Here is a 13,511-nt window from a genome sequence, read left to right on the forward strand (position 1 = left end):
CTCCAAATCACATAACAAAAATAGCTCATAAAATCCACAAGCCCAGATCCGGAAGCATCAGCGGCATGCCACAAAGGACTCGTTGTACTTGAGCAGTGGCTGCTGGCTCTTCCTGGACGGCCCCTTCACAGACCGCCGGGCCCCCGGGCTCGGCTTGAAGATCGGGGACCGCAGGAACTGCAGGTCTGTGTGCTTGTCACCGCGTCTCAGTTTCCTAGCGGGAATCGAAAAACTTATCAACAATCTGATGTGGTCGGCGCTGTAAATACAGGATGTGTTAACATGCAACTGACATTTTAGATTTTATTTTCTTAGCTTTACGCATTCATTGTCCCTAATGTGCATTAATGTAGCAAGTCGACGCCCCTTTCCTCGTTACAAGAATTTCAACGGACCCCATTATAAGCACACAACAGCAGCATTCAACCACAAACCTGTTTACAAGACACCGATTGGTGGGAATAAACAGGATTTGTGGAAACAGATATTTAACATAAATGCTCTAGACATCCAAGAATGGCAAACCCCCTTTAACTGCAACGTCTAGACCCACTGTTGTCAAAGTGGGGTACGCGTACCCCTGGGGATACGCTGATGGAACTAGGGGTACACAAAATAAATTTATGATTTACCAAACAGTCCTGTTGAATAGCCGACTGCAGTCGCAGTTCCAAAAATAAATGCATGCACCCTAGTGCGCCAACTGATTATATTATTAAAATGTCTAATATGTACAAAATAACATTTATAGAATGCAAATGAGGCTACAATATAAAGAACAGTGTGAATCCTGCAGGTTCGTAAACTTTGCTGGTACGCATTTCTCTAATGTTTTCTGAACACAATTCCGCCTACACAAACTAATTGATTATTTTAAAAATAAGAATAATTGAAAAAGGGATGAATACAAACTGGACAGTCACCAATGGTTTCTTTTTTAAATTACAATTATTATGTGTGACTGAGAGCATGCAGGTGAACAGGAAGGCTTCTTGAGTGAGGGGTGCTGCCATGCAGAAGCCATAATTGTTACCTTGAATGGGCTATATACAAGTTTTGCGCTGAATTTAATTTAGTGCGAATATAAAAAGGAAAACAAAACCCACGTTATACATGCTCGCAATCACTGACATGTAAGCTTGTTTTAAACCAGTTTTTTTTATAAATAATTGATGAATGGCTTAAAACAGTTCAGCCTAAACCCAGAGTGGCAACAGAAAATTGCACTGGTACTACAAATGAAGCCCCTGCTATTGGGACAGCTGTAGCTCTACTGGTGTTGCCACCAGTATGGACTGTGATGACGAAGCAGCCACAGATCCCTGCCCCAGGAGAACACCAAATGGACATGGGGGTTGGAGTCTCAAAGTTGTTACTATGGGTTCACTTACACTGGGTGTGAGGACGTCTCTCAGCCTCAGTGGGTCATATGGGAACAGGTTCTGCCTTATAACAGTCTGAAACCTTCTCTCTCTCACAGACTTTTAGAAACTTATCATGACCATTTGAAAAACAAGCCTCAGGAGTGTTTTGAACTTTCTAGAATCGTACATGGTCGGTTATAGAGTGGCTAGGTCAGGCACAATACACTATTGTAGAGGACTTGCGGATGGTTTCAAATGTGACCTAGTGAAACACCTCCATGAGCTGGCTACACAATGACGCAGGTACTTCCCCGAAAAAGACGACAGAATCTATATGCCTTTTCTTCCACCAACTCATGCCAGCTACATATGTGAGCGAGAGAGCCTGATGAAGATATCCAGGAATTGTGCGAAAATAAGAGTTTGGTCAGAAGGCGCTGAAAGAGTTAAGTTAAGATAAGATAAGATATACTTTATTCATCTCAGCAGAGAAATTTAGGTGTTCCAGCAGCCAGCATACATACACAACACAACACATGTATACATACATATCCCACCTAAACAAAACCATGCACCCACAATACCTAGCCTAGGATAGAAAAAGTGGTATGAATGGTCCATAAGCATAAGTATAAGTAGCTGTTACTCAAAGATAACAGTACAAAATGTGTGCAAATATACAGGTGTGCAATAAACAGGTGCAAAAAAAAATACAGAGATATATATATATATATATATATATATATATATATATATATATATATATATATATATATATAAGCATATACAAGTATATATAAGTTTGATATATATATAAGCAGCGCAAGCTAAAGTTTAAATGAATATTCTTCTGTCCTTACTAAAAAGGGGAGTTATTATAACGTGCAATTGCAGTAGGTAAAAAAGTATTCATAAATCTGTCCTTTCTTCAGCTTAGCTGTCGTAGCCTCCCACTAAAAACACTTGTTTACTCACTAGATTGTGCAAGGGATGCGAGTTATCGTCCATAATACTCAACAATTTCTGTACCATCCTTCTCTCCATCACCACCTCCAGGGACACTACAGCAGTCCCCAGCACATAGCCAGCCCCCCTAATCAGCTTGTTTAGCTTTTAAGAGTCACAAGCCCTGATGCCGCTGCCCCAACTGAAAATGGCACTTGCCACAACAGACTGATAAAACATACATAACATTTTGCTACACACATTAAAAGACCTAAGCTTCCTCAAGAAGTAGAGCCTCTGTTTGTTGCTTCCAGTCCAGTTTATTGTTCATGGCCACACCCAAGTATTTATAGCTCTCTACCACCTGCACTTTATCCCCAAGGATAGAGCTGGTGCTTAGCGAGTTCTGGTTGGCCTCGCGCGCAGAGCATCTCGAATTGGCACCATTAAGACTTTGATGCCCTCTGCAACAACTTGCCGATGTGCGACTGGGTTCTCAGCTCTCACCAGCATGAAGACAAGTACAGGCTATGTGTTGAAAACGATAAGACTGAAAACGTCTCCAGTACAACCCCAAATTGCAGCATTAAGTGAGGCCATTCAAGCACATCCCTCACATTCATCTTTGGTGAGGTGAGGCATTATGTTTTAAGCTGTGTAATGTGTACGTATACAGTGGGTAACACACACAAAAAAGTACCATTACTATGATAAACACTTCATACTTTATTCTCTATGAGAGTAAGCTCCTTTCCCCCAAATTCAACAATAAATCCACCAGTAGATACATTATATACCGGTGGATTTAATATACGCTATGCAATATTAAAAATAATTAGCCATCCTTGACAGATGTAATATATTGATATATATGAGTGCGGCACCCATGGAACCTAACCAAATAGCCGTTCCCTTCACCTGTTTAAACTTTTGTTTCTTACTGGTCGTAGTAGATACTTATACGTCACTGTTAGTGGACCCTAAAGTGTTCTGATCTAATCTCTAATCTCCATTTGAGGATTGAGGTATATTGTTTATTCCGATATATGATGCCACAATAACAGCACACATATGTACAAAGGCATCTCCATCAGTACTGCGATCTACGCGTGCACTACTCACGCGCCGAGCGACGGCTCCTTGTAGTCCACCGTCAGAGTGCAGCGTCTCTTGCGGCTGGGTGTGGAGCCGTCGGAGGGGCGCAACCCCGCTCCCGGGACCTTCACATAGGCTGTAGGGGACATGTTGGTCACATCACACAGACTCAAGCCCCGCCCCACTGACTTCGCACCAAACCCACCTGGAGGTGAACGGGAAAGAGAGGAAGGGGTGTTCATTAGGATGTACTCATGTACGAGTGAAGTGGAGGGAAGTTTGTGCACGGAGAAAAAACACACAGACAAAGCTTTGGAAGGACAAATGGAATGCCTACACATGTGCAGAATAAACAGCAAAGATATAGTACATGAACCACGACACGGTGGAGTTGTACTATTTCCATATAGTCCACAATCATGCATCAACATTTTAAATATTTTTTTGGTTGTTATATTTGCAACATGGGCTTACAAATTATAATTACACGTCAACATTTTCAGAAACTCATTCAAAAACATATTTGCACTGTGAGAAATAGAAAAAATGAGAATGTTGGAACCATCCACATCAATATCTTTAAGACCTGTACAGCTTTCCAAAACCATGGAGGCGATGCATACAGGCCACTTGCAACAATATTTTAAATATTTTCTTCTCTATTACTCACAACATAGGTTTAAAAACTATTAATTGATCCCATTTCAGAACACTGCTTTCTGTAACTCATTTAAACATATTTGCACTGGGAGGAAATGCCCAAAACAGAATAAAGTGCAAACAAAATCGGTAGTAATGATTATGCTGCCGCATTGCGCTGTGACATTTTTTTAATAATAATAATAATAAAATAAAATAAAAAAATAGGGGTTTTTTTTGTTTGTTTTTTTTAAGTGTGCCAATGATTCTGCTGCCCGGTGCCAGTGGTGGCACGCGTGCCTAGAGTTGCCGACCCCTGATATATATCATATGATATCTATGTATAATATGATATTAATTAGATATAGAGCTCAAGGACTCCCGCCGGAGCACCCAGAGTTTTCTAGATATTTACAGAACACGGCCACAAGCTGTGTGTGCCTCGCCGTTGCGTTACATCCACTGTAAACACGAGCGCACCGTGGCCCCAAGCTGCTCAGGGCCACACCCCCACCCTCCTCCTTGACCCGCCTCTAAAGAACGGCTCGTTTGGGGAGAGCTCATTGTGGGACTGGCTCGTGGTGGCTGTAATTCTGCACCAAGGCTGAGTTCCTTGAACGTCTTCAAGTACTGTATTAAGGGCCCACTAACACCTATATAGAAGCATCCATAAAGAAGCATGCCATGGGACCTTTATTATTGAACTCTGTTTCAGACGACAGAAGCGTTTGGAAACCAAAACACTGCCCTACACCCAGATAACACCCTTCTCCCCCGAGTGCCATGGAGGAGGAGGAGGAGGAGGGCGGGGGGGCTTACGTTTATTGCAGATGTTGGTGGTCTTTCGGGGACGTTTGACGGGTAAGACGGGGGGCGTGGGGTCCGAAGAAGAAAGGTCCATGGAGATGGACAGGACGCTGTCTATCCTCATCATCTCAGCCTTCAGGCCCGGCGTCACCACAAGCACGCCCACCTGCTGGAGCTCTGCGCGCACACACACACACACACACACAGACACACAGACACACACACACATTAAAAGCGTTAGGCGCTTTGAGTGCGAGAAAAGCGCTATACAAATGCAATGCATTAATATTATTAACGTTGCTCTGAGGAGTGCTATGGGAGATCTTCATATACTGGTTGGCTTGACTGAGGTCACTAGAGTCAAAACAAATTCAATTTTTCCTTTAAATTCCTTTTTTATTCTTATTTGCTTGTACTGATGTTGCGGTTATGCCTCAATTGCCCTGAAGGGATGATCACCCATCCATCCATCAGTGAAGATGTTAACCAGTAGCAGTGCCCTCAGGAAACAAAGGACAGCCCTATTCCTCGAGACTAACCTGATGGGCTTTTCTGGTTGGCCGTTTTTGGGGCGGGGCTTCTGGAGGACATCCAATCAGGGGATTCAGAGCAAGGAGGCGCCTTCCTCTCTTGCACCACAGTCGTATTTTCTGTTTCCTTGTCTCTAAAGACTTTATACGCACACAGACACACACACACACACACACACACACACACACACAAAATTTGTTTGCACATCGAAGTTAGTGACTAACAGGAGGATTGTGTTGGTTTTCAAATTAAAAGTATGCAAATACTTCAATATCTAGATCAACATCCTAATGCAACAAAACACAAAGAAGCCTGAATACCATTTTATATAGGAAGGCACTAAGTATTTAGTTTTCATTTTATTGTTTTAGCTCTACTTGGACAATCTTTTCACTGTGCAGCACTTTGAGATTGTGTAAATGAAATCGCTTTATAAACAAAATGAACAATTATTGTTCCGATTCTGAAATGCTCACCGGACACATCCGGTTGGGGGTGGAGGACCATGGCAGTGGCCCTTCTCCCCCTGCGCCCAGGCAGCGTCCTGCTCTTCTCTGGGGAGCTGCGTTTCCTCCGACCCCTCCGAGGGACGTACAGCTCCCCCTCCGACTCAGGGGTGGATTGCCCCGGGGTTCCTGCGCGTGGCGTCGCCAGCGGGCTCTCTCCTTCTGCGCCTCTGTGGACGGCCGTCTCGGCCTTGGCCTTGAACGGGGTGAGGTGGACCGCCCCCTCGCTGTCGAAGTCGAACGTGTCGTTGAAGCCCAGCGAGGCGTTGAGATTTTCGGCCGGCGGTCTGGCTGAGCGGCCCCGGCTCTTGGAGCGGGTTCTGCTGCCTTTGGTGTTCTCCCAGGGTTTCTTCAGAGGGCCCCGCTCCGCCTTGCGAGAGCCCTCAGGGTTGCGGGCGGCGGGCTCTTGCTTGGGCCGTTGTTGCTGGGCGTGTTTCTTGCGCGGCTGGTGTGAGGACTTAGCAGGGAGCGGCTTAGGGGTGGAGCGCTGCACCTGATCCGAGCCGGTAGGATGGGCGGCCCGTGCTGTCGCTCCTCCTGGCGGTGATGCTCTTGGGCTCTGTGCGCTGCAGTCACTCTGTACGGGGCTCGCCGTCACCCGCATGCCCTCCGCCATTGTGTCCACAGAGCCCTCAGGTCCGCTGGAGGACCGCTGAGTCTGCTGGGAGCGTCTCCGGGGACAGCTCTCCGCCCTCCGGCGCCTCACGCCCACAGTGGAGGGCAGGGTGAAGACTAAGGCACTCTCCCCGGCCTCTTCAGGTGCCGGGGGTCCTGGACACATCAGTGGTACTACTCGGGTAGCAAGACAGACATGGCAAAGGTTGTCGTTTATATTGTCTTTTTTACATTAAGTGTCAAATGAAAAGCTGTCTGAGGTCCCTTAAATTGTATTACTAGTTTTGTGAATACCTTGAATTAGAGCTGGCTCTTCTTCTGATACAGGGGATTTGTGAGAGGTAATCTGTGTTTCCCTGAAATATTGTAAAATGAACAAGTATTACATGACTAAAGTCAGTATATGGTAAAGAATTATAATTGTTATTGATTATTAGTTATTTCAGCCGCGACATCATTTACCTTGACAATTCCAAAGGATCGTGGGAGGCAGCTGCAATAGAAGTGGAGTCACACTAAAAAAAAAAAAGAGAATGGAATTCATGAAGGAATCACAAACACATAAAACTGAACTCACTCACGTTCTTCCATTGTAACGCATTAGGATCAGGCAACAGCCGCTGAGACCTCATATTCCCCTGACCTCGGAGGCCTTACTTACTCACTAACTAACATGCATGCCTCGCTCTCCTAGGACTAGGAGGCATCAAAACACCAAAGACTCCCTCACCTTCCTGGCCGTGGCGTCCTGGTCCTTGAGCTCCTGGTCCTTGAGCTCCTGGTCCTTGAGCCTCCTCTTCAGCAGCAGCAGGTGGATGAACAGCGCCTGCTGCTCCCTCTTCAGCTGCAGGATGACCCCCTGGGCCTGCCTCAGCTTCTCCTTCTCCGCCTGCAGGCCCAACGCCAGCGCCGTGTTGTTCTGCTGCACCCCCTGCAGGATGCTAGCGCTCGAGTTACACGCTGATGGACCAAGGAAGATCCCGTAGTTTAATGTTTTATTTTATTTTGGTTGGGCAGCGTATTATACAGGAGCAGTTTGATTTGAATAAATATACGGACGTCATGTGACATTTAAACTAAACTATCTTATTAGGCCCAAGAAACTCTCTGCTTGAGACCGTGGTGAAGTTAGTTTGATGTTGGATATTCAACAGCTATTCGGATATTCATTTCCTATGGAAAATTGCTTTTTGCTCAAAAGCTTCTGAGTTATGGGACCCAGACACCCCAGACCAAAGCAGACTTGTCCTGCTATGTGGTACTAACAAGACACACCTCACTAGAAATTCAAATTTTGCACCTCCTATTTTATTTGATTTTTTTAAGAATCCCATTCATTCCTTATGGAAAACGGCTTTTTGCTCAATAGCTTCCAAGTTATTGGACCCAGACCAATGTAAATCTGTTCTGCTAAGTAGCACTATTAAGACACACCACACTATATGTCTTGCAGGCCATTTTCCCAAAATTGCAATGTGCCTACTGTCCTTATCGGTTGCACATAACTCCTGTCTTGGCCCAACTTCACTGGTTACCTATCAAATTTAGAATGGATTTGCAAGTTTCGCTTTTTGTTTTTAAACTCCTTAATGGGTTGGCACCCCATTATTTAAGCAACCTACTAAGTCCTTACTGTTATTCTAGGCCTCTTAGATCTTCCTCTCATTAATTACTAGGCTATCTGTCCCAAACTCTTTCCTAAAAACCAAAGCTGATAGGGCTTTCTTTGCTGACTTTCCTGCCTGTGGAATAACCTCCCTATACATTGAGTGGCGAAGTCACGCCCCTTCCGGTAGAGCCCATGGGACCTATGAGATCGTAAAATATGAATGGGTTCCAATGGAGAGAAAGTAATTATCTTCTGGTCCCAGTCTTTATATGCCCCGGATTACGCATACGTTGTTTGTGGATTTAAATGATAATTTTTCATGTCAAGAGTTTGACAGTTTATTGTGCGATTGTTCAGTTAAAGGCTGTAGCGAAAACACAATGAGAAAGACTACATGTCTCATATGTGCCGTCACGCTCCCTGCAACTGGCGTGGACAAGACCGACAATCTCTCCATCGGCATAACTGAAACTCTCCACATGCCCCGACTTATAATGGTTTTCACCTCTTTCGATGCTTTTATCCTTCCCTTGGAAAAAACATAACATTATCAAACTTCTTCACGAAAATGTTTAGTTTTCTTTGCATGAAAAATTATCATTTAAATCCACAAACAACATATGTGTAATCCAGGGAATATAGAGACTAGGACCAGAAAATAATTACTTCCTCTCCATTGAAACCCATTCATATTTTTCGATCTCATAGGTCCCATGGGCTCTACCGGAAGGGGCGTGACTTCGCCACTCTATATAAAATCTTCCTCCAATATCAGTAGTTTTAAGTCTAATTTAAAGACCTATCTTTTTTCCCTGGCCTTTAACATTCATTCATTTCCATTTGGTTGTTTATTTTATTTCCTTCATCAGCATTATTCATTCACCCCCTATCTACCCCAACCCCGCCCAACATTGTCTTTGTTTGATCTTTATTTTATAACTTTAACTGTATCAACAGTGTCATCAGCCTAGTATTAGTATTTTTTCACCAAGTCAATAATCATATTCCAGTGTTTCCCCTATATGCACCTGAAATATGACCGCCGCTGCTGAATTTCTTTTTTTTAACAAGAGTAGAGGAGAGCTTCAGCTTATGTCTTTAAATTACGAATATTATATTATTTTGCGCTACGCAAAATAATATAACATTCGGTGGGCTACGGACGCTGGATATGCGCTTCATATCAAGGTCAATTCACACACCTGAGTAAAGCATATAAACGGAGAGGAGAGCTCCGTCTTCTCTTTAGAAACAAATCTTATTTTGTGCTACAGCCGCTTCATATCCAGGTCAATTCACACACCTGTGAGTAAAGCATATGAACAGAGAGGAACTTCCATGAAGTCTGAAATAAATTGGCAATTGTTCAATAGATCATCATTGAAACATCGTTGCGACACAATTGAGTGTAGTAACCTAGAGAACCAGCTACAACATTGTTCTCATCCAAACGAGCTGTCTTTAGCGAACGGTGAATTGCATTGGCTTCTATTAGCTGTCGGCTTTCGGTCAAGAGCTTAGGGACCGTCTGCAAAGTGCAAAACTGAAAACGACCACAATGGTAAAATGTCAATAGCGTCGCCATTATTGACCCTAGAGCCCCAATACTCGTTCCATAGATGCATGGCCTTTTGTGGTCCTACTACAACCATTATTTTTTAAATAGATATCTCTTCTTATTTTTGAGGATTTTTTATTTAGGAACAATTTAAATAGCGTTACCATTATTGACTCTAGATCCCCAAAACGTTTTCAATATAGGCATGGGCTCTTTGTGGTCTTACTGCAACCTTTAGTTTTGAAAAATATATCTTTACTACTTTGTAAGGAATTTATTTTATCAAAAATGTCAATCTACATTTTTTTTTAGCAACAATTTCAGTAGAGTCGCCATTATTGACTCTAGAGCCCCAAAACTTGTTCAATAGAGGCATGGCCTCTTTATGGTCCTACTACAACCTTTGGAATGGATGCATTGGTTGGAGGCACAGACTTTTCGATTGTTATAGTATTTGTGTTATGGGATTTTACTGTATAGGGTGGTTGTTGATATAATATATTTTTTGTTAAATAAATGTAGATAATTGTTTTAAAGATTATACTTGTAATATGTTTAATCTCTCCATATTTCCCCTTCTTATTACTGTGCACAAATGTACTGTATGCACACCCTTCTGTTGCCGGCAGACACATAGAAACCTCCCGGCAGGGTGCGCTTTGCGAGCACATTTCGCCTCCACTGCTGAAACTCCATCCTAGGGGAAACACTGTATTCAGACCATCATTATTCTTTTTGACATCAATTCTTATCTTTGTTATTCATTTGATGATTTTTTTAATCTTTTTCTATGACACTAATCCATTCATTCACTTATTATCACCTATATTTAATTAGTTGTATTTTATTATCTTCCATATTTTTTTTTTATTTAATTTTGTGAGCTTTGGGTCAATTTAAAATTGTGTTAAATGTGCTATATAAATAAACCTGACTTGACTTCTGTATTGTATTGCACTGTTGAGGCTCTGTAGATCAGCATATAACAGACACAATAACTGTGTCTAGTACAGTAACAGGGTGACAGAGGCATGAATGTTGTTCTTCTCTTCTTGGCATTTACAAACATTTTGGTAATATGGGATAGTTGTGAACTTAGAAATACAACTGAGCCCTAGCCCATATGTCTATGTCAAAGTAGATCAATATGGAATGATAAATTCAATTTTGACACATGTAAATGTAAAAGTAAGTCCATTTTTCTAAGTGTATTTTTGAAGATACAAAAGAAAACACACCTGTTCACCTTCAATCCATACTGTAATCAAATAAGAACCCCTTTGAGTACAAGCACAAGTTAGGTCTTAAATGAATGGTAGTCATCTGTGGATTCCTGACAACTACTTTGATTGCATGTCAGAGGTTCTGCTATAGAAAACAGATATAGCCATACAAATATGCCTTTTTTTCTGTAATTTCTGTATTCTTTTTGATGATTTTCATAACCCAACCATCTCAAACAAAGTGTTATATGTTATTTGTTATATTATTTGCAAATTGTTGCCCTCTTCATTCATATTTCATATGGACTCTTACTGACCCAACATTCTGTATCAGCATGTTCCTAAACGTATGTACAAGGACTGGTAGGTGGAGGAGCACAGTGTGTGTGTGGGGGTGAGTTACAAATCAGTCATTGTAACTCACACCATACAGTTTGCCATGGAATGCTGAGTACCTTTGGAATCCTGAGCCTCAGATTTCCAATGGTGTATGAGATGTCAATATTACATGAAGTATGTAGCCTACCATTGACTTAATACACCCCACCACTCTCAGCTCTCTCCCCCCAAGTGTCCCGAGTTGGGACACTGCAAGGTAACTGGTTTTGCACCTCCTATTTTAATGTTTTCATAGTGCTTCTTTAAAGACAAACCATTCATTTACTATTGAAAATGGCTTTTTGTTCAATATTGTAGCATCCAGCGTAGGCACAGTTCCGGGCTTGTGTAGCCCCATAATGCCATGCATTACATCGTGTAAATGTTCTTTGGTTAAGTTCACATAATGAAATGATCAATGAAAAACAGCAACAAAAAGCTGAATGAAACAATACTTTGTTCCATTCCAATGCTCCTGCTGGTGCCCCTGGTGGAGGGTAAAGCAAAAATCGGTTTTCTGATATTTGGAAGATTTAACACCCACTGATATTTGGGTGTTATTTAAATATTGTAAATGAAATAGTAGGTGCAATAGAGTACAATTAATTAATAAATTAACCAAAAAATACACATGTACCAGAAGGGCTCTGCATTTTTCTTTAGAAAATGAATAAAATTGAAGTGGGAAAACATATAATAAGGTGTGTTTAATCCGTATATCGGAATAGTTCTGCGTTGGTCTGGGGTTTTAGGGTCCCAGAACCGGGAAGCTATTGAGCAAAAAGCCTTTTTCCATAGGAAATGAATGGGATTTCTAAAAAATGTAAATAAAATAGGAGGTGCAAAATATGAACTTTTAGTGAGGTGTGTCTTTTTAGTACCACAAAGCACGACAGGTCGGCATTGGTCTAGGGTGTCTGGGTCCCATAACTCGGAAGCTATTGAGCAAAAAGCCGTTTTCCATAGGAAATGAATGGGATTCTTAAAATAATTAAATAAATTAGGTGCAAAATATGAATTTCTAGTGAGGTGTGTCTTGTAAGCACCACGTAGCAGGACAAGTCTGCATTGGTCTGGGGTGTCTGGGTCCAATAACTCAGAATCTTTTGAGCAAAAAGCAATTTTCCATACTAAACGAATATCCGAATATCTGTCGAATATCCAACAACAAACTGACTTCACCACGGTTTGCTTGAGCACATATGCAATGAGCTGCAATACATTCTGGTATATTGCAATGAACGCATTCCTATATACTTTATATAAACGTTATACTGCTGTATGATCTACCATTTCAGATAACATCAACCGAACATAAGATCATTGTCTATTGAGTGGTCGTCCCTCACCATTTGTCTTGTTGATCCTCTTTCCTCTTGGGGCGGAGGCACCAGCCAGCCGTTTGGTCCTCTTATCCCTCATCTTCTCTTTAATGTCGTCCAGACTTTGCTGGAAGGATTTCTTCTGCCCCCTTTCCCTCGACATATCTTATGATAATGATAATGATAATATAGATCAGAGGTGGTGATCATCAGGAGCAGGCCTAGAGACCCACAGGTTTATATTTCATGTTAACGCTGGCATGCTGGATTTAACTTAACCGCCGAACAACTCTGTCTAATAAAGGCTCCTTAACTTCAACAGAAAACAGACCTTACCTGTTTTATGTTGTCAGGAATAATATACAAATTGGTTTAGAAGGTAAATAAGATCAAAAAAGTAGCGTGTTTCAGTTATGCTTCCGTTCTAGCTGTTGCTTCACATTCAAATTATCCGCTGCGACTGATGATTGGCACACAGCAAAGTGTTACGTCACTTCCCCTGTACTGACCAACGATGGCCACGAGATGGAGCCAAATACTATATATTCTACTATATATAATACTATGCCTAACACTATATATTATAATATATTATACTATATGTAATAATTTATATCCTACTATATATTGAACTATATATTCTAATATATAATACTACATAAAAACGATATATTATACTATAACATACTATATATAATACTATATACTATAGTCACTATATATTATACTGTATGTATACTATTTATTGTACTATATATTATAATAGATATTATATTATGCATAATACTATGTATAATACTAGATATTATACTAGATATGATACTATATATGATACTATATATAATACAATTTAATACTAGATATTATACTATATAACTATTCATAAACGCATAACTTAAATATCTGTTAACTAATAAGG

The 13,511-nt window shown here is 41.5% G+C and overlaps 1 protein-coding gene across 1 annotated transcript; it reads right to left on the minus strand.

The window, feature by feature from the left end:
- Positions 1-13: 13 nt before the first annotated feature.
- sgo1 (shugoshin 1) lies at positions 14-13,030 on the minus strand. Its single transcript, XM_079750000.1, has 10 exons — positions 12,929-13,030; positions 12,620-12,757; positions 7,233-7,462; positions 6,965-7,017; positions 6,797-6,858; positions 5,858-6,676; positions 5,390-5,521; positions 4,863-5,027; positions 3,432-3,609; positions 14-214 (listed from the first exon to the last, which is right to left on the minus strand). The coding sequence occupies exons 2-10, from the start codon at positions 12,753-12,755 to the stop codon at positions 58-60; spliced, it is 1,932 nt and encodes a 643-aa protein (XP_079606126.1). The 5' UTR covers positions 12,756-12,757; positions 12,929-13,030; the 3' UTR covers positions 14-57.
- Between the last annotated feature and the right edge of the window lie 481 nt (positions 13,031-13,511).

Source organism: Pollachius pollachius (genome assembly GCF_949987615.1).
Source record: "Pollachius pollachius genome assembly, chromosome: 13".
NCBI lineage: Eukaryota > Metazoa > Chordata > Actinopteri > Gadiformes > Gadidae > Pollachius > Pollachius pollachius.

Bases quoted from the DNA above. Each gene is read 5' to 3' on its own strand.
- sgo1 (XM_079750000.1), bottom strand. From the start codon at position 12,755: ATGTCGAGGGAAAGGGGGCAGAAGAAATCCTTCCAGCAAAGTCTGGAC. The intron at 7,463-12,619 runs GTGAGGGACGAC...TTGGTCCATCAG, and splicing joins GAGGATCAACAAGACAAATG to CGTGTAACTCGAGCGCTAGC. The intron at 5,522-5,857 runs GTGAGCATTTCA...GTGCGTATAAAG, and splicing joins CCCCCAACCGGATGTGTCCG to TCTTTAGAGACAAGGAAACA.